A 20,787-nucleotide genomic window follows, 5' to 3' on the forward strand; every position below is an offset into this window, starting at 1 on the left:
AATCCCAGCACTTTGGGAGGCCGAGGCGGGTGGATCACAAGGTCGAGAGATCGAGACCAACCTGGTCAACCTGGTGAAACCCCGTCTCTACTAAAAATACAAAAAATTAGCTGGGCATGGTGGCGCGTGCCTGTAATCCCAGCTACTCAGGAGGCTGAGGCAGGAGAATTGCCTGAACCCAGGAGGCGGAGGTTGCGGTGAGCCGAGATCGTGCCATTGCACTCCAGCCTGGGTAACAAGAGCGAAACTCCGTCTCAAAAAAAAAAAAAAAAAAAAAAAAAAGAAAGGTTATCTAACATGCTCTAGGTGACAGTGTATCAATGTCTGAACCAGAATTAGAATCTGGTTCCAGGACTAGTGCTTTTTTTTTTTTTATTTTTTGAGTTAGAGTCTCACTCTGGCCCCCAGGCTGGTGTGCAGTGGTGCCATCTCTGTTCATTGCAACCTCTGCCTCTGGCATTCAAGTGATTCTCTTGCCTCAGCCTCCTGAGTAGCTGGGATGACAGGCACCTGCCACCACTCCTGGCTAATTTTTGTATTTTCATTAGAGACGGGGTTTCACCATCTTGGCCAGGCTGGTCTTGAACTCATGAACTTGTGATCCACCCACCTCGGCCTCCCTAAGTCCCGGGATTACAGACGTGAGCCACCGCGCCCAGCCCAAGGCTAGTGCTCTTAACAAACCACCACGCTCTTTGCCTCTCGTGAATATTTATATATAGATAAATAAGTATTTATCAATTTCCTGCTGTGTACCAGGCCCTGTGCTCTGCGGCATAAGAGGAACCACAGAAGTATGTGAGGCTGGTCTCAGCCTGAGAGAAGTCAGTTATCTGTGTGAGCCTTAACCGTGAACAGATGCACCGTGATCTTGAAGCCCACCAAGTAGTCTGAGTCTGGGCTCCGTTTCTCACTGTGTGACTTTGGTTGAGTCACTCAACTCCTCGGAGCCTGTTTTCTTCTCTGAATAGTAGGGGTTAATAGCACTCATATCCCAGAATGGTTAGCGGAGGCCCTCAGGGAATGCTGGGCCCCATGCCTTCTCTTGAAATGCAACAGCTAGTGCAAGGTGTTGGTGTGACAAGTATTATGAGGCCAGGTGAGTAGGGGTGGTCAGTGCCCACGGAGCACAACTGACTCAGAGATCTAGAACTTCAGGAGGAGAGACCCCAGGCTCTAAGGCCATCCAGGAAAGCTTCTGGAGGAAGATACCTCTCAGCTTGGCCTGGAAGGCTGAGCAGGATTAGAATAAACAGAGAGAAAGAGGCAGGCATTCTCTGGCTAGAGCAGAGCATTCCTGAAGGGCAGCTGCCTGGCACACATGCTGCTATTCTTCCCTCCAACCCGTGGCAGACATCACTAATAGATTCCAGCATACTTCCTCACCAAGTTGGGACATGTCCTCAGAAGCCTGCTTAGCTTCTTAGACACTAGCAAGAAGGCAGGCTTGGTATTTAGGGAGATGCCTTTGCTGAAGAGTAGTCATTCTCAAAGGGCAGGCTGGGGCTGTCCAGGAAGGGCCTTGAACTTTGGCCTGGGAACTGAGTCTCCGTTTCCTCATCTGTAAGTATGTGTGGTTCTCACACTGTGGTGTGCTCTGAAGTCACCCGGGGGAGGTTATTAATATATAATTCCTAGTCCCCATACCCAGAACTTGAATCAATCTCTAGGGGTGGTGCATGCCCCTGAGGGATCATGATCTTGCCAAAGTTCATTTCTTGACAGTTTCTAGATGAGAGAGTCTGGAACGCTGTCCTTCCAAGGCAAGGCCTCAGGCTCACTCAGATCAGGCCTGGCCACTCCTCTTTGGAGGGCAGCTGAGGCCTACCTGCCTTGGGCATCCCAATCCTGATTCCCCCACTACACCCTTCCCAGTTCTCTTCCCTCCCACCATACTTGCTCCAGTAAATTTACTTATATACAGATAAATTCGCACATATTCATGTGTATGCATCTATCTAATTCCCCAGCTCAGTTGGCCTCAGCTCCTATTTTGGGACAGATACTTCTGCCTGGGAGTCCGGCAGGCCCGGACTAGCTCTCTCCGGTCTCAGCTTCCCCCTTTGGGTACCCAAGGTTCTCACTGGCACCCTCCCTTGTCCCAGCCACTTTTAGCTGGTCTTTTCCTTTCTTGGGTTTGAGTGGCTGAGCTGGCAGAGACATCAGAGGTTACCCCCACCTGGTGGTGGCCACCCTTCTGTGTGGCTTCCACACAGCAGTCCTTCAGTCCTTTGCCCCTCACATCCTGCCCCCTTCTGTCAGTCAGCTTCCGTATGAAAGCCACCCTTGTCAAGAGGCGATGGAGCCCAGATGGGACAAACACCCTGGTCTAGTGCCATATATTACTGGTACTGGGCCTTGGGCAAGCCCCGCCCCTCTGTGAGCCACAGTTTCCTCATTGGTTACATGGGTGTGGTCATAATGCCTCCTTCCTAGGGTTGCTGGGAAGATTAACTAACTTAACACACGGGTAAAGCATTTAGGGCAGTAACTGGTGTTCAGTAACTGGTGGGTGCTCCATAAACAGTAATCACGTGACGAGGAGGGGGAGGGGAAAAGAGCACTAACCAGACTAGTACCGGCTGTGCCGCCATTCAAAGTACAAACAGACCCCTTTTCTCACCTTCCTGACATCACTGCAAGGTGGACAAGCAGTGGTCTTACAGTGGGAGGCTCAGGCTAGCAAGAGATGTTTTGTCCCCAGCCACACAGCAAATAATGATGGCGCTGGGCAAGGCCTCACCCTTGTCCAGTCCTCTGTGGCTCTAGCCCAGGTTCTGCCAACTCATGCTGATGAGGGGCCAGGGGTTAGGGGCTGGCAGAGGGACAGCAGCAGGTTCCCCCATGGCTTCTATCTTCCTGGCTTTGGCCTGGCTCTTCTGGGAGTGTCCCCTGATGCTGATGGGCCACTATTCCCAGGCAATGCCAGGCAAGAGGTGAAGAGGGGAGGGAAGAAGTGTTCAGGCTGTGGAGTCAGACAGACCCAGGTTCAAGTCTCAGCTCTGCCTCTTCCTCTCTGGCTCTGAGACCTTGGCCAGTTGTTATTTTCTCTGAGCTTCAGTTTTCTCTTATAAATGGAACACGGAGTCCCCCTGGAGTTGTCCTAAGGGTTCCAGGGAGAGCAGTACATAGAAAGCTCTGTGCGGCAGCCTCAGGCTGGTCATTTGTGCTGCTGTGTGGATAAGCTGAGGCTGCCCAGAGCGCAGGCTGCCTGCCACAGGGTGCCTGCCACTCAGTCTCGACATTGTCCCCTCTCCATGTCCCTGTTATCCTGTCCTCTTGTGTGCTGAGCAATTTCTACTGCTAGTAGGAATGTCAGAACAGACAGACGTCAGAGATGGTCTGCTGGGCCATGGTGATCTCACAGATAAGCAGGCTGAGTCCAGAAAGGGAGAGCCCCCCCGCCACCCCACCCCCGACTGTTCTCCAGCTGGCCATCCACTGGGTCTGGCGCCCTGTGCTGAGTTGAGTGGTCTCATGGTGCCCCCTGCCGCCAGACCCCTGCCTTCCTGGCTGCTCCCTGAAGGGCCTGCAGAGCAGACCCACAGGCCTTTTTCCTGGGGAGTCAAGGATGCCCGAAGAGTCATTGTGTTTGGGTCCAGGATGCTGCCATTGAATTCGATTCCAGCCTGTCTGGCTCAGCACAGGGGTCATGGGCTATTCTTTAATAGCCCATGTGAGGAGACCACAGACCACGGGCTGCAGCCCTTCCCTGGCCCTGCTTCCTTTCTCCCCTGCAGGGGACTAGCCTGGCAGAGGAAGTCCACAGAGGGTTCCGGCCCTGTTTCGTTAAGCTCCCACCTAGGCCAGAGATCAGACAAGGGGACTTCAAAAATATCTTCCAGCTCCAAGACAAGATAATACCTTCAAGCCTTCTATTTTTAAAAAGGCTGAAGAATTACTTCCAATGTGTAAACAAGTATAGAGTTTAGATCCAACTGTTTCCACATGGTTTCATGGGACCTGCCAGGCTGGGCTGGATCAGAGAGGGCAGCCATGGATGGCCAGGGAGCCCCAGAAGTCTGACCAGGACCAATAGAGAAAACCAGCTGAGCTCTGCTCACGGAAGAGTCCTTAGTTACCGGTGGGTTCTGGACCCAGACCACAATTCTCTGCTACTTGCCAGTTCAGAGAGCCCATGCCAGTTACCAAACTGCCGTGGGCATTGGTTTCCTCAGCTGCATACTGAGTGGGAGTATCAGCAACTGGCTCTTAGAATCCTTGCCAAGATTAAATGAGATAAAATATGTTAAAGCACGTTGGCCCGGCGCCTGGCATGTAGTGAACGCTCCGTAAATAATGGCACAACCCACACTAGCTAAGAGTACTTGCTCACTGCTGTGTGCCGGGCGCTGTGCTGGGCATGTCCGCTGTGTTAAGTTCTATAATCCTCACCACAGCCCTTTGAGGGAGGTCCACTTATTAACTTATTACCTGCATTTTACAAATAAGGAAACTGAGGCACAGAGAAGGAATGTAACTGAGCTAAGGTCAATTAGCTAATAAATGATTGAGCTAAGGTTCAAATCCAAGCAGTTAAAAATCTACACTTTTAAGCATTACTATAATGACAGTTATAATTACAGTAAGATTTATAATTATTGTCCCAAGAGATGGTAAGCTTCTAGTCCCTGGAGGAGGCTAGAGGAGGCTGGGCAGGCCCCAGGGATTCTGCACGGAGCGAGGGAAGGGCTGCGTGCTCCTGGACTCTCCTCCATTTGCTTTTCAGCCTGACAGCCTGGCAGAGTGAGTGTGAAGATGGAAAGGAGAATCCCTTCGCAGAGCTTTTACAGGCTGGGTCCTGGGCAGGCCTTGCTGCAGCTGTGGGAGGCAGCACCCTGGGGGGCCACCCTGGCCCCTTCCAAGGCCAGAGCCCAAAGCCTCCCTGCAGCTATGGGGAGTCCCTAGGGCTGGGAACCAGAACCCAGTTTTCCACCGCAGTGTCTCCTTGGCTCACAGGCTGCTCTTGGTGCTGGGGTTTCCCCAGCAGCCCAGGGGGCTGACTTCCAGGGCCAGAGCCACCCAGCCCCTCTGTCAGGTGCCTTGGATTGGATCAGTCCCTGCCGAAGACGCTCTCCTCCCGCAGTGGAAGGAATAGCCCATTTCCCAGCAGCGCAGAGGCTGGGGGTGGTGGCTGGGTGGGAGTGGTCCCAGGCCCATTGTGTGGGGCCGATAAAGTACGGAAGCTGAGGTTAGAATGGGAGGAAGCCCAGGGCCCCAGGGCTCTTTCCCACGGGTGGGGGCCTCCGGCACGGCCTCGCCAGGCCATCGTGACTGCAGCCTGTGTGTGCTCTGGGGTGACAGTGGTAACACTCACTGAGCAATGAACCCTGGTTACTGAGGGTGGCATGAGTGCCAGGACTGGGCCTTGGGGCCCAGACTTTATCCTGGTGAACCTTTTAGCAGCCCTGTGAGGGGGATGTCACTATGCCTAAGCTGTAGCTAAAAAAGCGGAATCAGAGGCTAGGAAACTGATCCAAAGTTGGTGAAAGCAGGATTAATATCCAGGTCTGGCTCCAAACCCTTGCTCTGAAATCACACCATATGGTGTGTGCCTCTGTGTGCACGTACACACATGGGTGTTTACAACTCTGGTGGAGCAGCATTCTCAGGAAGGAGGCAGCACTTCCCGAGTCTTTCACTGGAAACGTTAAAATGTGTTCTGACCTTGCATTTTTGAGTAGCAGCATCCTCTGGTGGAGAAACCCGGGCTTTGAATTGAGGTAGATTCCAGCTCTGTCACTTAAATGCTGGGTCTCCTTGGGCAAGTGACTTAAATTCTCTCATCCTCTGTTTACTGTTTATAGATTTACTGTGAGGTTTAATGAGACTGTATCTGAATTATGCCCCATCCAGGGTCTGGCCTATAGTGCGAGCTAATGAAAGTGTAATTCATCCATCCATCCACTCATCTACTCTTCCATCCATCCACTCATCCACCCACCGATACATTCATCCATTCATCCATCCATCCATCCATCCATCCACCAACCCATGCATTTATCCACCCACCCATCCATCCACCCCCCACCCGCCCACCCACTCATCCACCCACCTCCCCACCCGCCCACGCACCCACTCATCCATCCATCCGTCCATTCTTGGGTGGGTGCTCCACTGAGGCCAGCGGCTTCTCTTGCCGGCTCTATCTGAAATAAGTGCATTCTTCTGTCCTCCCCTCCCCTCCCCTCCCCCCCTCCCCTCCTCTCCCCCCCTCCCCTCCTCTCCTCTTTTTGTTGCCTTCTTCCCTTCCTCTTCCTCTCCCTCCCCTCCTTCCCTTCCCTTCCCCTCCCCTCTCTTCCTCTCCCCTCCCCTCCCCTCCTCTTCTCTCCTCTCCTTTCCTTCCCTCCCCTCCCCTCCCGTCTTTTCTTTTCTTTTCTTTTTTTAATTCTTTTCTTTCTTTTCAACAGAGTCTCACTTTGTTGTCCAGGATGGAGTGCAGTGGTATGATCATGACTCAGGTGATCTCCCACCTCAGCCTCCTGAGTACCTGGGACCACAGGTGCATGCCACCATGCCTGGCTAATTTTTGGATTTTTTTGTAGAGATAGGGTTTCACCCTGTTGCCCAGGCTGGTCTTAAACACCTATACTCAAGTGATCCACCCATCTCGGCCTCCCAAAATTCTGGGATTACAGGCATGAGCCACTGTTTTTTCTTTCCAGAAGTAAGAACACAGCATTTTAAGGCTTAGCCCATCTTCTTTATTTTACAAATGAGCAAACTAAGGCGGGCCTCAGGAGGAATCAGAGCCGAGATCCACCCTGGTGGCCCTCTGTCCTGTCTTCGGACATAGGTTCATGCCTATCCAACTCTGAACTTTGACTTTTCTGCTGTCTCTGAGCATTACCTGGGCTCCTGCTCTGGGCTAGCACTGTTGGGGCCCTGGTCCCCCCGGAGGGGGACATGCAAACCCAGCCAGCGCAGGGGAGACAGAGGGTGGCCCTAATAGAGATGGTGGGTATCTGGAGTGGTTTGGAGGACAGGAGGAGACAGAGGGCATTCCAGGAAGTGGGTACTGCACAGGCAAAGGCAAGGAAATGGGGTGGGTGGGGGATGAACAGCAGGCCCTGGATCAGGCGGGGAGGGCCTCCAGACTTACCCTCCCCAGCCCGCTTCTCCGCTCAGATTCATTCACTAATTCCACAGATTTGACCTGCTGAGCTCCTAATGCATGCCAGGCCCTGGGAAGGTGGTCCAGGCAGACAGAAGCCTCGCTCTTGGGATCTCATAACGGAGCAGAGGAGATAGATTTTGAACAAGTCATTTTGGGTGTGGTGGGGACTTTGAAAGAGGTGAAGGTGGCACAACCTTGTTCCAGGTGTCGGAGGGGGCTTCCCAGGGGAGGAGGCATTTCAGGGGCTCACTTGAGGTTTTCGTCTTACCTGAAGCTGGGTCTTAGGAGAGAATGGAGGTAGGAGACTCATAAAAGCATCCCTTGGGGAAGGAATTGCACATGGAGATGAAGACCTTCTGATTGGTTGGAAGGAAGAGTTGAGGAGGTTGCTGACATAGGGGCCAGGCTGGAGACAGCACTGAAGGAGTTGTAACTGGTGTTAAAATGGAACTTTCAGCTTTGCGCAGTAGCAGTATCGTAGTCAATGAGGTTTATCTGAGGCGTGATTGTTGCTAATAAAATGGAACTTCCTGCCCCAATCCTAAGATGGTAGATCCAGTCATGTTATGGAGTTTGGATGTTATCCTGAGGGCACTAGGGAGCCGTGGAAAAGTATAAGGCAAGAGAGGTGTGCTCAGGCCTGTGTAATGATTCATTTTATACACTGCTGACCATCTCAGGTCTCCTTCGAACTTTGAGTCAATCGTTATGAACCTGATTTTAGAAATTAAAGAACAGAGGCTCAGAGAGGGGCAGGGATTGGTCTGGTGACACAGCAGAACCCCTGCTCTCTCACCAGCTCACTGCCTGCAATGCAGCCTCTGTCGTGAGTGCCAACTGTCTGGCTCCTCCCCAGTGAGCTGGGGACCTGAATGCCCCAGGAGGAGATCCCTGTGGCCCGAGGCTCTGCCAAGGCGATCTCACTTCATGGCCAGGCTGTTCCCAGCAGTGGGGTTTCACTCCCTCACCTGCTGTATCGGGGGTGAGGGTTGTTTGGGCTTTGGAGGTGGAAGGGGCTGATGGCAGGGACTGTTGGGTCTCTGAGCCTCTCTTTGCTGAGGCAGGAGCTCCTGGGTGCCCAGACTGCACTGTGTCTGTCTTTTCTCCGCAGATAAGTGGGGCCGACACCGCTGGGGATGATGACGAAGCCTCTCGGAAGAGAAAGAGCAAAAACCTGTATGTTGGGAAGGTCCCTGGCGCCCTTGCTCCTCTTCCTCCCCTGCTCCAGGGCTTGTCTCTCCTCTAGGGGTCCAGGTGGGGAGAAGGGCTGCACTTGGTCTTGCCTATAACCCCAGACAGACACCAAGGAAAAACAGGATCTTGGAGCATTCTCTGCAAGTGAGGCAAGGTGCTGATTCAGTACCTGGAAGCCACAGTGAACCAGAGGCATCCAGCCGGTTGCTCTGGCTCTGGCCCAGCTTCTGAGCCAGGCAGGGGCCAAACGGCTTCAACAAATCCTTTGCAACCTCTGGGCCCACGAGTGACCTGAGAAAGGGTGAAACTGACAGTCATGGGGCTCCTCTTCCTCCTTCTGAGCTCCTGAATGCTGACAGTTTCCAGCATTGCCAGGAGGGGGCGCTGCTGGCCCAGCTGTCGAATCCCACACTCCCCAAGCCTTTTCTGACCTCACTTAGGCCTTCTTGTACATTTTGGGGTTTGTTAGAGGTACCAATGAAAAAGATATGTATGTGGGTTCATCTCAGGTGTCCTTGTACCCCCACACCTAAGGCTCTGGAGACTGGGGGGAGGTATAGAGAGGAGGCAATGGGCTACATGCACCGTGATCCCCCCAGAGGAAGCCCCTCCCCTCCAGGTCCTGTAGCACCCACTAATAGGAAGGATTTGGGCTGTGGGGAGGAGCCTCCTACAACCCTCTTCCCTGGTCTTGACCTTGGGTGGGGACCACTGCCCTAGAAAGCCTTTGTCACCTCAGCTGCCCTGACCGCTTCAGTTTTCTGCAGCAACTGTCGGCTTCTCTCACTCCACAGCCAATTTACCTTCTTGGCAAGGTGAAATGCACAAACAAAAAAGTCCTTTGCACCAATCATCTTCACTTAACCGTTTTTGGGATGAGAGGGTGTGGGCGGTGCCAGGGCTGTTAAACGTGGCGCTGGAAGCAGGAGATGCGGGGTTGTGTGTGGCAGCAGAAGGCAGGCACCCCAGGTGCTGGAGCTGCCCTATCTAGCCTCCTTTCAGTGTAGGTGCTGCCTTTTGAATTGCCTGAAGCCCACAATTTTTTTTTTTTTTTGAGACAGTCTCCTTCTGTTACCCAGGCTGGAGTGCAATCTCAGCTTGCTGTAACCTCTGCCTCCCGGGTTCAAGCAGTTCTCATGCCTCAGCCTCCCAAGTAGCTGGGATTAAAGGTGTGTGCCATCACACCCAGCAAAAATTTTTGCATTTTTAGGAGAGACAGGGGTTTGCCATATTGGTCAGGCTGGTCTCAAACTCCCGGCCTCAAGTGATCTGCCCGCCTCAGCCTCCCAAAGTGCTGGGATTACAGGCATGAGCCACCATGCCTGGCCTCTGAAGCTTATGCTTTTAAAAGCTTAGATGAAGAGTTTAGAACATCTAGAGTAATCATAAAAATAATCATTAATGTTTATTGTGCCAGGCACTCTCCTGTGCATATTTCATATGTGATCTAATTTAATCTTTACCACTACCTTTAATTTGCATTCCTTTCTTTCTTACTGAGCTTACCCTTATTTTACAAATAAATAAACTAGTGTGCAAAGACGTTAAGTTACATGACAAGAAAGTGGTGGAATTGGGACCTGGAGCCCTGGCCTGCTGGCTTCCGTTTGACAGGAACAGCTTGACAGAGAAAAAAGCTGGATAGGAAACTTGAGAGGTCAGGAAGCTTGTCGGAGGCTGCACAGCTGGTAACTGCTGGAGCTGGGATTCGAACCCAAGACTGTCTGGCTCCACAGCCTGGGTTCAGCCTCCCCCGTAGGACTTTTCGTCATTAGATAGGGTGTCCCCTAGGTCTTAATGCCGTTTTAAGCTTGAATAGCTTCAGAAGTATAAATGCTTCAAACTTACCAAACCCCCTTGAAAGTTTAATTATTTAAATTTCTTTTGCACATCTTCAGCGCTGTGATTTTTGAATAATCAGTTTTTCATTTTCACTTTTGGTTTCAGTCAGTATTTTCCATCTTTGGGAGGGTGGAGACGGAAACTTAAAATGAGAAATTGATTATTCAAAAATCACAAAAAAGCTATGCATACAATATTAAATAATGAAACTTTAAAATGGTGTTTTTGTGAGTTTGTAGGACTTGTCCTTCTGAAGTTATTCAGGCTTCAAACTACTAAGACGTTGGGGACCTGCTATATATTTGTGACTGGATGCCGCCGAGGCGGATGGCTGAGGCCACTAGGCTGGCTGGCAGGAGCCGTTCTCTGGGAGGTGCCTCGTGCTGGGGGTCTAGGGAAAAGGGAGGTGAATGTGAACAAGAGGCATTTAACCCCTTTCTTGCCAGCAGTTTCACCCAGTGCTGATTTCTGCTGCCTCCTGGGGGACCAGCAAGGCTAAAAATGGTTCTTGGCTAAAAATAGCCAGTCCTGCCACCCTGGTGGGCAGAGCCTCCCCTGCCCCCTCCCTCCCTCTCAGCAATTTGTTGACTTGTCCCCCACCCCCCACCGCTGTCTCCCTGCTGCCGTGGTAACGAGGAGGCCTGTCACAAATAGCTAGGGCTGGCTTCCTGCCGGGGTGGCCCCAGAGGCTGTCCCTTGCAGACACATGCCCCTTTCACGGCTCCCTCTCATGGTTGGCCGAGAGGAATTCTTTTTTCCGCTCCCCCTCCTGGTCCCTCCCATTTCCTGGCTCCTCCTGTCTGAGTTCCAGCCCCGGCTTGTGCCTGGGAGTCCAGTCATCAGGCTGGCATTCCAGCGAGCGCGTGTGGCTGCAGCTTGTACAGTCGCTGCCTGCTACCTGGGACACAAGGTGGGGGGCAGGAGCCGGAGGGGTGCTTTCAGCAGACCATCCTACGGCGCCAAGGTGGGGGGCCCTACAGAGATGCTCCGAGGCATGTACCTCACTCGCAACGGGAACCTGCAGAGGCGGCACACGATGAAGGAGTAGGTCCCCTCGCCCCAGCTCTCCCAACTCCGGATTTGCAGGGGCCGGGATTTGCAGGGGCCGGGCGAGTCAGGCTGAGCAACCCTCTTTTCTGCTTCTGTCCCCAGAGCCAAGGATATGAAGAATAAGCTGGGGCTCTTCAGACGGCGGAATGAGTCCCCTGGAGCCCCTCCCGCGGGCAAGGCAGACAAAATGATGAAGTCATTCAAGTAGGTCCTCCCTGGCACCCTGGGACCCTTTGGGGACTCACTGGCCCCCCTGGGGAGTAGGGCTGAGTGATGGGGTGGAGGGGAAGGGGGTTGCCGGCTTGATCCAGCTCTGGGGAGACGGATGCTCTCAGAGGGAGCCGGGTACCTCACTGTAGTGGCTGCCCTGGGGGGAAGGCCAGGTAGGGTGGAGGTGGGGACTGGAAGGGACCCTGGCCCTGAGAAAGAGGGTGGGCCTGCTTTCTGGGCACCCCAGCTGTGCTCAGCTGCAGTCTGGGCCCAGGGCACTCAACAAAGGCCGCCGGGCCCAGCCTCCCCCCAGGTCCCCAAGCCCACAGATCCATCACTGTGTTTCCTCCCTCGCCCCTCAGGCCCACCTCGGAGGAAGCCCTCAAGTGGGGTGAGTCTTTGGAGAAGCTGCTGCTTCACAAATGTAAGTTGGGCCCACCTGCCCCCTTCCTGGGCTCTCCCTCCCTCTCCCTTTCCTCCCCATCCAGACCCTGTGTGGCTGGTGCTGGAGAGGCTGCCTTCCCTTTCCTGAGCCGTCAGGATGTCCTTGCTGTTGGGGAGAGGCTGAGCCCTAGCCGAGGCCCTTGGTCTGGCCTTGGAGCTGGCTTCTGTTGGCCACTCCCTGTCCATGGGAGCTGGCACTGCCTGCCAGAGGCTCGTGGGACTTGTGTGTTCAGATACATATTCCCAGAACAAGAATAAACATTTCCACGCACTGAGGGCTTTCACGGGGCCAAATGTATCTGCCATCTCATGGGCAGGGTCCCATCGGCTCCTCCCAGGGTTCCAGGAGACAGAATTGATAGTCCCTATTTCACAGATAAAGACACTGAGGCATAGGGAGGGAGAGACCTGGCTGAGATCCTGAAAGAAGAATGGCAGGGCGCCTGGCTCTAGGGGCTGGGGATTGTACTCAGCTCCCAGCACACCCATCTTCAAAGTCCTGTAGGAGTAAGCTGGGGGTCTTAAGGGCAGGAGAGGTTGACTCTACCTCTTACCGTGGGTGTGGCTTCTCCTCACAGACGGGTTAGCAGTATTCCAAGCCTTCCTTCGCACTGAGTTCAGCGAGGAGAATCTGGAGTTCTGGTTGGCTTGTGAGGACTTCAAGAAGGTCAAGTCACAGTCCAAGATGGCAGCCAAGGCCAAGAAGATCTTTGCTGAATACATCGCGATCCAGGCATGCAAGGAGGTAGGATCTCAGGCCAGACCTTCAGCCCCTGCGATCCCCAAGGCCCAGTGGCCCTTCAGCTGCAAGGTGGCAGCCGGCAGTGCAGGAAGGGGAGAGGCCAGAGTGGCTCCGTGAGCCCAGGTACCCAGGGGGGAAGATGCAGGCTAGGGCCAAGAGAAGAACAGAATCCCAGTCAGTAATAACAGTGGCCGCCGCCAAGGCACTGTCGCCTGCCAGGCACCGCTAAGCCCTTTATGTGTGTGTTCTCATGTTTAATCCTCATGACAACCTGTGAAACAGGTTTTTGTTTTTGTTTTTTTTTTTTTTGAGACGGAATTTCGCTCTTGTTACCCAGGCTGGAGTGCAATGGTGCGATCTCGGCTCACCGCAACCTCTGCTTCCTGGGTTCAGGCAGTTCTCCTGCCTCAGCCTCCTGAGTAGCTGGGATTACAGGCACACACCACCATGCCCAGCTAATGTTTTGTATTTTTAGTAGAGATGGGGTTTCACCATGTTGACCAGGATGGTCTCGATCTCTTGATCTCGTGATCCACCCGCCTCGGCCTCCCAAAGTGCTGGAATTACAGGCTTGAGCCACCGCGCCCGGCCTGAAACAGGTTTTATTATCTTCATTTTAAAAATGAGAAGACAGGCTGGGCACAGTGGTTCATGCCTGTAATCCCAGCACTTTGGGAGGCCAAGGTGGGCGGATCACTTGAGGCCAGGAGTTCAAGACCAGCCTGGTCAGCATGGTGAAACCCCGTCTCTACCAAAATTACAAAATTAGCCAGGCGTGCTGATGGGCACCTGTGGTCGGAGCTACTCATGAGTCTGAGGCAGGAGAATCACTTGAGCCCGGGAGGCAGAGTTTACAGTGAGCCGTGATGGCACCATTGCACTCCAGCCTGAGCAACAGAGCAAGATCCTATCTTGAAAAAAGGAAAAGAGGAGGCAGCCTCAGAGGGACAAATCATAATTGCTCACATCTACTGAGTGTCTACTGTGCCAGCCACTGTGTGCAAAGTGCATTATTTGGATGATCTTGCTTGGTTTTTATGCTTTCAGGAATGTTCTATTATTCCTAGCCGGTAGATAAGACAACTGAAGGCTCAGCACAGTTAAGTGATTTGCTTCAAGTCACACCCCACATGTGGCACTGCTAGGATTTGAACCCAGGAAGCTTCACCCTAGGGGAGGTATTTTCAGGCCTTATAAATGCTGTCAGCCCTACAGGAAATGACTGAGCTAGGACTTGAATCCTCAGGTCTGAGGGTCTCCTCTCTGGATGAACCTTAACATGTGAGGCAGAGGGGCTTGGAGGTGAGAGGCTGGACTGGTCCCTTCCAGACGCATGGGCGCTAGGGTCGGCCCCCAGCAGGCAGCCCTGACCACGTCACCCTCTGCCTCCGCAGGTCAACCTGGACTCCTACACACGGGAGCACACCAAGGACAACCTGCAGAGCGTCACGCGGGGCTGCTTCGACCTGGCGCAGAAGCGCATCTTTGGGCTCATGGAAAAGGACTCGTACCCTCGCTTTCTGCGTTCTGACCTCTATCTGGACCTTATTAACCAGAAGAAGATGAGTCCCCCGCTTTAGGGGCCACTGGAGTCGAGCTCAGGATTCACACCAGGCAGGCTGGGCCCCCTGCCCACCTGCCTCCCTCCCCCCTGTGACGGAGGGGGCCAGCAAGCCCCCAGAGGCTGTGTCTCTGGACAGACGGATGGACATACGGAAGCGAGGCCTGGACCAAGAGAGGCCCAGGATACTGGAGGAGTTGAAGGACGGGCCCCGTAAGGTCCCCACTGCCCTGGTACGAGGGGGCCCAAGGACTCTGGCAGGTCAGGGGCCCCAGCTGAGCCAGATCTGGAGCTGCTGCTCCCTGCTGCGGAGACTGCAAAGGCTTTGCATTGACCAAGTTCCTTAAAGAACTGGCTGACGGGGCAGAAGGTCCAGGCCTGGGCTCTCAGGCCCTCCTGGAGGGCCACTGGGGCTTGCAGCTCAGACCCCAACCTGGAGTTTTATTTATTTAAATAGTAGTCGGATGCTTGGCACGTTGTCCTGTCATAGGAAACCCTTGCCTCATCAGTTTTCCTGATTTACAAGTGCAATATTTTAGCCAATGCCTTGTGAGAAGCCGCCATGCAAAGGTGGACACCATTTTCCAGCTTCAGGGGATGTGCTGGTCCCGGGCACCAGTCATGGCCAGCTGGCCTTCTGGACTGATGCAGTCTGGCTGCACACAGAGATCTGGCACCCCCTGGGTGGGGTGTCCCTCAGGAGCTTTGGGAAAGCATGGCACCCTCAGACCACACAGTAGCCGAGTTCTGGAGCAAATAAAAGGCCTGTGTTATTTCTCGTTCTTGACCGTTTCTGTGTGTTCCTGGTCTCAAGCCTTCCCAGGGTGGCTAGGGCCGGGAGTGTTGCTCTTTGTGCTGTTGATTCAGCCACTTCCCCTCTCTTGCCATCACCTGCCCCCATCCTGGAGCAGATACACCAGTGAGGGCTGCTCTCCCATCCTTCCTCTGTGCCAGGCGCCATGCCACACTCATTCTAGCGGCCAATGCATCTTCTCCCCAAGCCTGGGAGGTAGGGCTTATCCCCATTTTACAGATGAGGAGATTGAAGCCCAGACTGGGAAGGTGACTGGTCCAAGGTCACGTAGCCAGCAGGTGGCTGGAGTTCAGCCCAAGTCTGACTGGCTGCAAAGTCTGCGCTCTGCCAGCTACAGGATGGAGTCCTTGCTTGCCACCAGCTGACCACGTGGTTCAGCAAGTTCCTTCACTTCTCTGCCTTGCCATCCCCTGGGGTTTGAATGGAACTTTCATGTGGTGCAGGGATGGCTGGTAAAGGTGGATGGGGCCAGAATCTCAGGAAGGGCAGTGGTGGGCTTACGAAGGCCTCTGGACAGAAGGAACAGCTGCGGAAGTGACAGGAGGTAGGACTCAGAGTCTCTCTGTGGCCCTGGGCAAGACTTTCCGCACTGTGCCCTTGTTTTCCCTCCTACCTAACAGAAGATGCAAATTTAGGAAGGGCCCAGGGCATCCTTCAAGGGAGGAGCTGGGCCGCTTGCCTAGTAGTGGACAGAAGAGGCCCAGAGCCCAGGCCAAGCTGATGCCAAAGCTGACCCTACACATACAACCTCCCAGGGGCCAGAGCATGGCCCGGGGTGGAGTCTGGCTCAGCAGGGCTGTCTTAGATGAAGCTGGATGGAGTTGATGCAGGAGGAGCTGGGCCCCATCTCCTTGAATATTGTTCCCTGCCTGGGGTCCTGAGGAGCTGCAGAGGACATGGGGCATGCTCCCTCCTCCCTGCCTCCCCTCACTTACCTCTCTGGGCAAGGCCAGCCCTGTCTGCCCCTCTGCACAGTGACACGATCAGAACTGTTGGTCTCTGGAGGCCTTCAGGGAGTTGGGCTGAGCCCTCCTCAGGGTTAGGACTCCGGCTGGGGCCTGGGTGTGGAGCAGATGCTGGGTAGGGGCTTATCGGGAGGGAAAGGTGGGCTGTCTGCCGCTGTGACCGAGCCTGACTTTTCCTGCCCCTGTTGCAAATGGGACCCCTCATGCCTGTTCACCCTGAAAGCCTGTTTCAGAAGAATCTCCTGTGCAACAACAGTAGCCCGGGTCAGTGGAGAACCCTCTTCCTTCTGCTCCCCGGCAGCCATGGCCCCTCCTTGACTAGCCCTTACCACACGTACTGAGTCAGGTATACCAGTACCATGCTGTTTGGCTTACTGTGGGTTTTTCTGTCTCCAAAGGCTGCCAGGCTTTAGAATCAGGCGGTCCTGGGTTTGAGTTTTGACTTTGCTACTGACTTGCTCTGTAACCTTAGTGAGTCCCTGCCCATCTCTAAGCCTGCAAAAGTGGGGATGATGATATTGTTTCAGTGCTGAGATCCAGAGCCAGTAAGCCAGTCTGTAGAAAGGTTCTAACCTGGGGCCAGGCATACCTAGGTGCTTGATACCTGCTGGCACCAGAGTGTGAGCCCCTGCAGGAATGGTGCTGGGTCTTTCTCCAGGACCTGGCAATGAGTGCCACTGGGCATCGTAAACTGTGAGGAGCTTTCCCACACAGAGCTCTGGGGCCTCAGTGAGGCTGGAATGGCCTGGGAACAGAGTCATGCTCCTAATTCTGAACAAAGGCACCTACCAGGTTTTTTTCCAGGCCTGGGATTTGGGGATCTGACAGCTGGAAAAACTGGGGCCCAGGGAGGACTATAATACTACTCCCTACTCCCCCAAAATGTTAGAGGCAGCCCTGGGTCAGAGCCCAGGATTCCCCTGCCTGACCTCGCGTCACTCACATCTTCTGCCGGGAGGAGCCCCTGGGTCCACAAGGAGACCCACCTTTCCTGTCCTTTAGATTCTAGGGATTCAGTTTGGGGCCAGGCCTTCCACCTTCTTCCACCTTCCCCACCTCCTGGTTCCCAGAGTTGCCATGGAAACCAAAGTCCCGGGGAACAAAGTCAGGCAGATGGAATTCCCATTTCGGAAGGCCCCACTGCCTGGTTTCCATTACTCACACCCTGGTTCCCTTGGCCTCGCAGCGGCTTTGGCTGTGCAGAGCAGCTGGAGGGCAGACTGGAAAGGTGCCTGGTCCCCCTGCCCTGGGCCCCGCCTGGGCTCCCCGGAGGACCTTGGGTGCATCCCCTGCTCAGGCCTCAGTTGCCTCATCTGTACAGTGTCTTTGGGCTGATTGCCCTTTTCTTTCACATGAGAGGAAGGACCAGTGCTTGCTAGTCTCGGCAATTCCAGGCTGGTCGACGAGTGATCACAGAGCTGTGAGGTCATGACGTCCAGCTCCTCCCCAACCCACAGATGGGAAGACTGAGGGGAGGGAAGGGCAGCAGCCGTGTAGAGGTGAAGGGCCTTGGAGGCAGGCTCTGGGGTGCGGTCTCTGGCTCCACTATTTACTACTAGCTGCGAATCTTTGAAGAAGTCATGCAACCGCCTCTTTTCCCCTTAGTTTTCTTATCTATATATTGTGCGCATTGGCATTTACCCCAGAGTTGCAATGACTTAAGTCAGGCCGTGTACGAGGCAAGTCTAGTTCAGCGCATGGCATGGGGTATGTGCTTCAGAAACGTGAGCTGCTGTTCACGATCTCATTATTCAGGGTTACAGGGTGAGTGGCAAAAGTCATTCTCCACTTCCCCAGGCCACAGAAGATGCGGGGAGGGGGCTTTTGTTTCAGACCCAGGATCCTTGTCCTTCCAGGAACAGTTTTGCTGGAGGGCAGAGCCAGCCAGTTCCAGGAAATAAGTCAGAAACAGCCTGCTCTCCTACTGCTGCCCAGTCTTGGCCCTGATGGGAGCAGTTGGGGTCAGCTGGCAAATAGGTTTTGGTGGGTGGAGAGGCAAGAGGGCAGAGCAGTGCCACTCAGTTGGATGCCAGCGGGAGGGGGTGCCGCTCCATTGGATGATAGCTGCAGAGGTGCCAAGTGTAGCCACGCTCCTTGTGGGAGAGTCAAGTCCCTCATGCTCTCAGCCTCTGCCATGTGAGTGATGTGCTCTCTTGGCCTGGCTTGGGCCAGCTATGACCTCCTAGACTCTCCAGCCTGGAGGAGACCACTGAGTCCAAACTGCTGCCCAGCGCTTAGGACCTTGTGTTTCTTCGGCATTCCTTCCATGATGGAGCTAAGGAGGGCCTGGGAGCCCCTTGGGGGTTCCAAAGGTCTCTCCATCTGAAGTTAGGTCCTGGGGCAGGGTGGGGAAGGCATGGTTGGGAAGGAGGGGCAGGTTAGTGCTCCCCTGCAGAGGCCTCCTGCCCAGGCAGCCAGCTCTGGACCCACCAGATCTTCCGCTTCACTCCTCCCTGCTCCTCTGGCTTGCACCAAACTCTCAGCTCCCCGCCCTCTCCCTGCCTCTGCACCCCCCATCCCTTAGCCTACCGTCCCCTGCCCGTACTCCTCCCACTGACGTCACACTCCAGAAGGCCTCTCTGCTTCACCTCCCTTCCTGCCGGACCTCAGGCTCCTGGCGACTCCCCCACAGCCCCACCTCTCCCTCAGAGCTCTCAGGCCCTCAAGCAATGGACCTGACAGGGGTCTCAAAAAAACTGCTTGTTTGTTGTTTTGCGAACAACTGGCCACATTTGTGGAACATCTGGCTTTGCCTCTCCTCTCCCTAGCTGGGGAAGGCAGATGGAAAGGGGTACCCTGGGCCCCCTGCTGCAGTGGCAGCCCCTTCCTTGGATGGGAGAAGGCAGTGGGGGATTGAGGAACAGCTGTGGGACTGATCCCATCTGCTGGGTACAGAAGAGAGTGGAGGCTTGGCTGGGGGTGGGGAGGATGATGCCAGGCGGCAGGTAGAAATAGGAGCCAGGACCAAGCAGAGGCACATGACAGGGGTTCCGTGCCTCATCGCCATCGAGTCCCACCCACAAAGCTCTGGGAAGAAGGGCTGAGTATTATTTCCAGTTTACAAATGAGAAAATGAGGGTTCAGAGAAAGTGGACAGCCCATGATGGCTGAACAGGGACTGGAACCTCTTTCTCTGACTTCCAGGTAGCCTCAGCCAGACCTTTGCAAAAGAATCTACACCCCTAGCCAGTCTGCAAGACTTAGTGGCTCAGCTGGAGTTGCAGGTGGGGGCTTTTGATGCTGGTCCTCCTTGGCTTGTGGGCAGAATTTTTCTAATGAAGTCCGAGGAATAGGTGAGCTTATGAGTGTGCAGATAACGGGTCCTGCAAGGAGTCTCAGTTCCTGGTAAAAATGTGTGACAAGTTGCTTTACGTCTCTAAACCTTAGTTGTTTCAGCTATGAAATGGGAATAATAATTCCACCTCCTGGGACTTGCGTGGTCTCGGCAGGTTCATGAATATGTGCGAACCCTCAGCACCGGGCCAGGCACAGAGGGAGCAGGCCCTGTGGGGCAGAGGGAGGGAGGCTGGTACAGGAGGAGGCGCAGTCAGGCCGAGCCTTGCTGTGACTCAATGACACAGGCCTGTGACACAATGACACAGGCAGGGCCCCAAGAGGTTGGGGTTGGGCGCTAGGTTCCACATGGGCTCAGCGAGGATTTGCAAACCTGCTGTTTCAAGGGCAACCAAATAGCATCTGCCCCATCAGGTAGCCCGCCTGACACTCGGGAGTTCTGGTCTCTGCGCTCAGATCTGTCCCAAACCTCTGTGCCACTTTGGATGAGGCCCCTCTCTGCTCCGGTCCTTAGCTTCTTCTCTTGACACACAAGGAGAATCCAGGTTTCCCTCCTGTGTGAGGACCTTTGGAAGGGGCAGATGGTGCTCTGTGGGGTGTGGGAGGCTGGGATCCAGGCCACACTGCCTCTGTTCGAGGGTGTGCACGTGCGTGTGTATGCAAGCTGTGTATGCGAGTTGCTAGGGCTCTGTTTAGCTGCTTCCCCAGGGGACTGGAAGGCCTACTTGGATGGAGCAGTCTGTTTACCAACGAGCCCCAGAGTCTGCAGGGTTCACAGCCCTGAGGACACTGCCCTCTGTGTCCTCCAGCCAGGATGGGGCTCTGATCTGCTTTCTTTTTTTTGACAAGTTCCTGCTCTTGAGACAGAGTCCATCCCCACGTTACCCCCACTGCACACAAACAGCACCCAGGGGCCAGAGCTGCCCCTCAGGGGTGTCAGTGCAGTTTGCCATCCCCGGGGAGATAAAAAAGAAGGGCCTGAACAAAGGCAAAGCTGCTGGCCCCTGAACTGGAGGGGAATATAGTCTTTAGGCCCGTTCTGCTGCCCTTCTGTCTGTGGCAAGTCCCTTTCCTTGCTGGACCTCACTTTCCGCATCTTAAAAATGGGTGAAGCATGTTCAAAGTGATTTAAAAATGGGTGGGGTGTGTTTAAAGTGATTAAAACGGGCGGGGCATAGTCAAAGCGCTCTCCAGCAGCCCTCCAACTCTGACGCCTCAGGCTGTATAGCTTTTCCTTCTGAGGTGCTATTGTAGCAGGAACTGGCTTGCTCTCGAGTTCTGTCCATTTCAAGGCAAAGGAGGGTGGTGACTGGGGGCATGGGCTTTGGAGGTGGACAGACCTGGGCTTGAGTCCAGGTTCAGATGATTCTTTACTGCGTGACCTTGGGCAAGTCACTTAACTTCTCTAGGCCACTGTTTCCACATTTATAAAGAGGGGGTAATAACAGTTCTTACCTAGTATAGTTGTGATCAAACAAAAGCAGGGGTGAGCTGTCTGCCTTCAGCCCCGCTGGTCTGCCTTCTGTGGTCTGCCTTCTGGTCCTCAAATGCGCC

At 54.3% G+C, this 20,787-nt stretch overlaps 1 protein-coding gene and 1 non-coding gene across 20 annotated transcripts in view; both read left to right on the plus strand.

Moving 5' to 3' along the window:
* The window catches only part of RGS3 (regulator of G protein signaling 3), a 158,526-nt gene extending 143,584 nt beyond the window's left edge, over positions 1-14,942 (plus strand). For 18 of the 19 annotated variants that reach the window (XM_074395198.1, XM_074395200.1, XM_074395199.1 and 15 more), the window contains 5 exons: positions 8,229-8,293; positions 11,306-11,407; positions 11,776-11,837; positions 12,436-12,602; positions 13,994-14,942. In XM_074395198.1, coding sequence (XP_074251299.1) covers positions 8,229-8,293; positions 11,306-11,407; positions 11,776-11,837; positions 12,436-12,602; positions 13,994-14,179 — 582 coding nt within the window. In that variant the 3' untranslated portion in view covers positions 14,180-14,942. Of the gene's footprint in view, positions 1-8,228; positions 8,294-8,373; positions 11,198-11,305; positions 11,408-11,775; positions 11,838-12,435; positions 12,603-13,993 lie in introns of those variants that run through there. The other variant, XM_010335939.3, reaches the window with a different exon arrangement.
* On the plus strand, positions 7,573-7,709 carry LOC120366536 (U4 spliceosomal RNA). Its single transcript, XR_005581173.1, has one exon. It is a non-coding gene; the product is annotated as a U4 spliceosomal RNA (small nuclear RNA).
* Positions 14,943-20,787: the final 5,845 nt, after the last annotated feature.

The sequence above is a fragment of the Saimiri boliviensis genome, chromosome 2 (genome assembly GCF_048565385.1).
Source record: "Saimiri boliviensis isolate mSaiBol1 chromosome 2, mSaiBol1.pri, whole genome shotgun sequence".
In the NCBI taxonomy this organism is placed as follows: Eukaryota; Metazoa; Chordata; class Mammalia; order Primates; family Cebidae; genus Saimiri; species Saimiri boliviensis.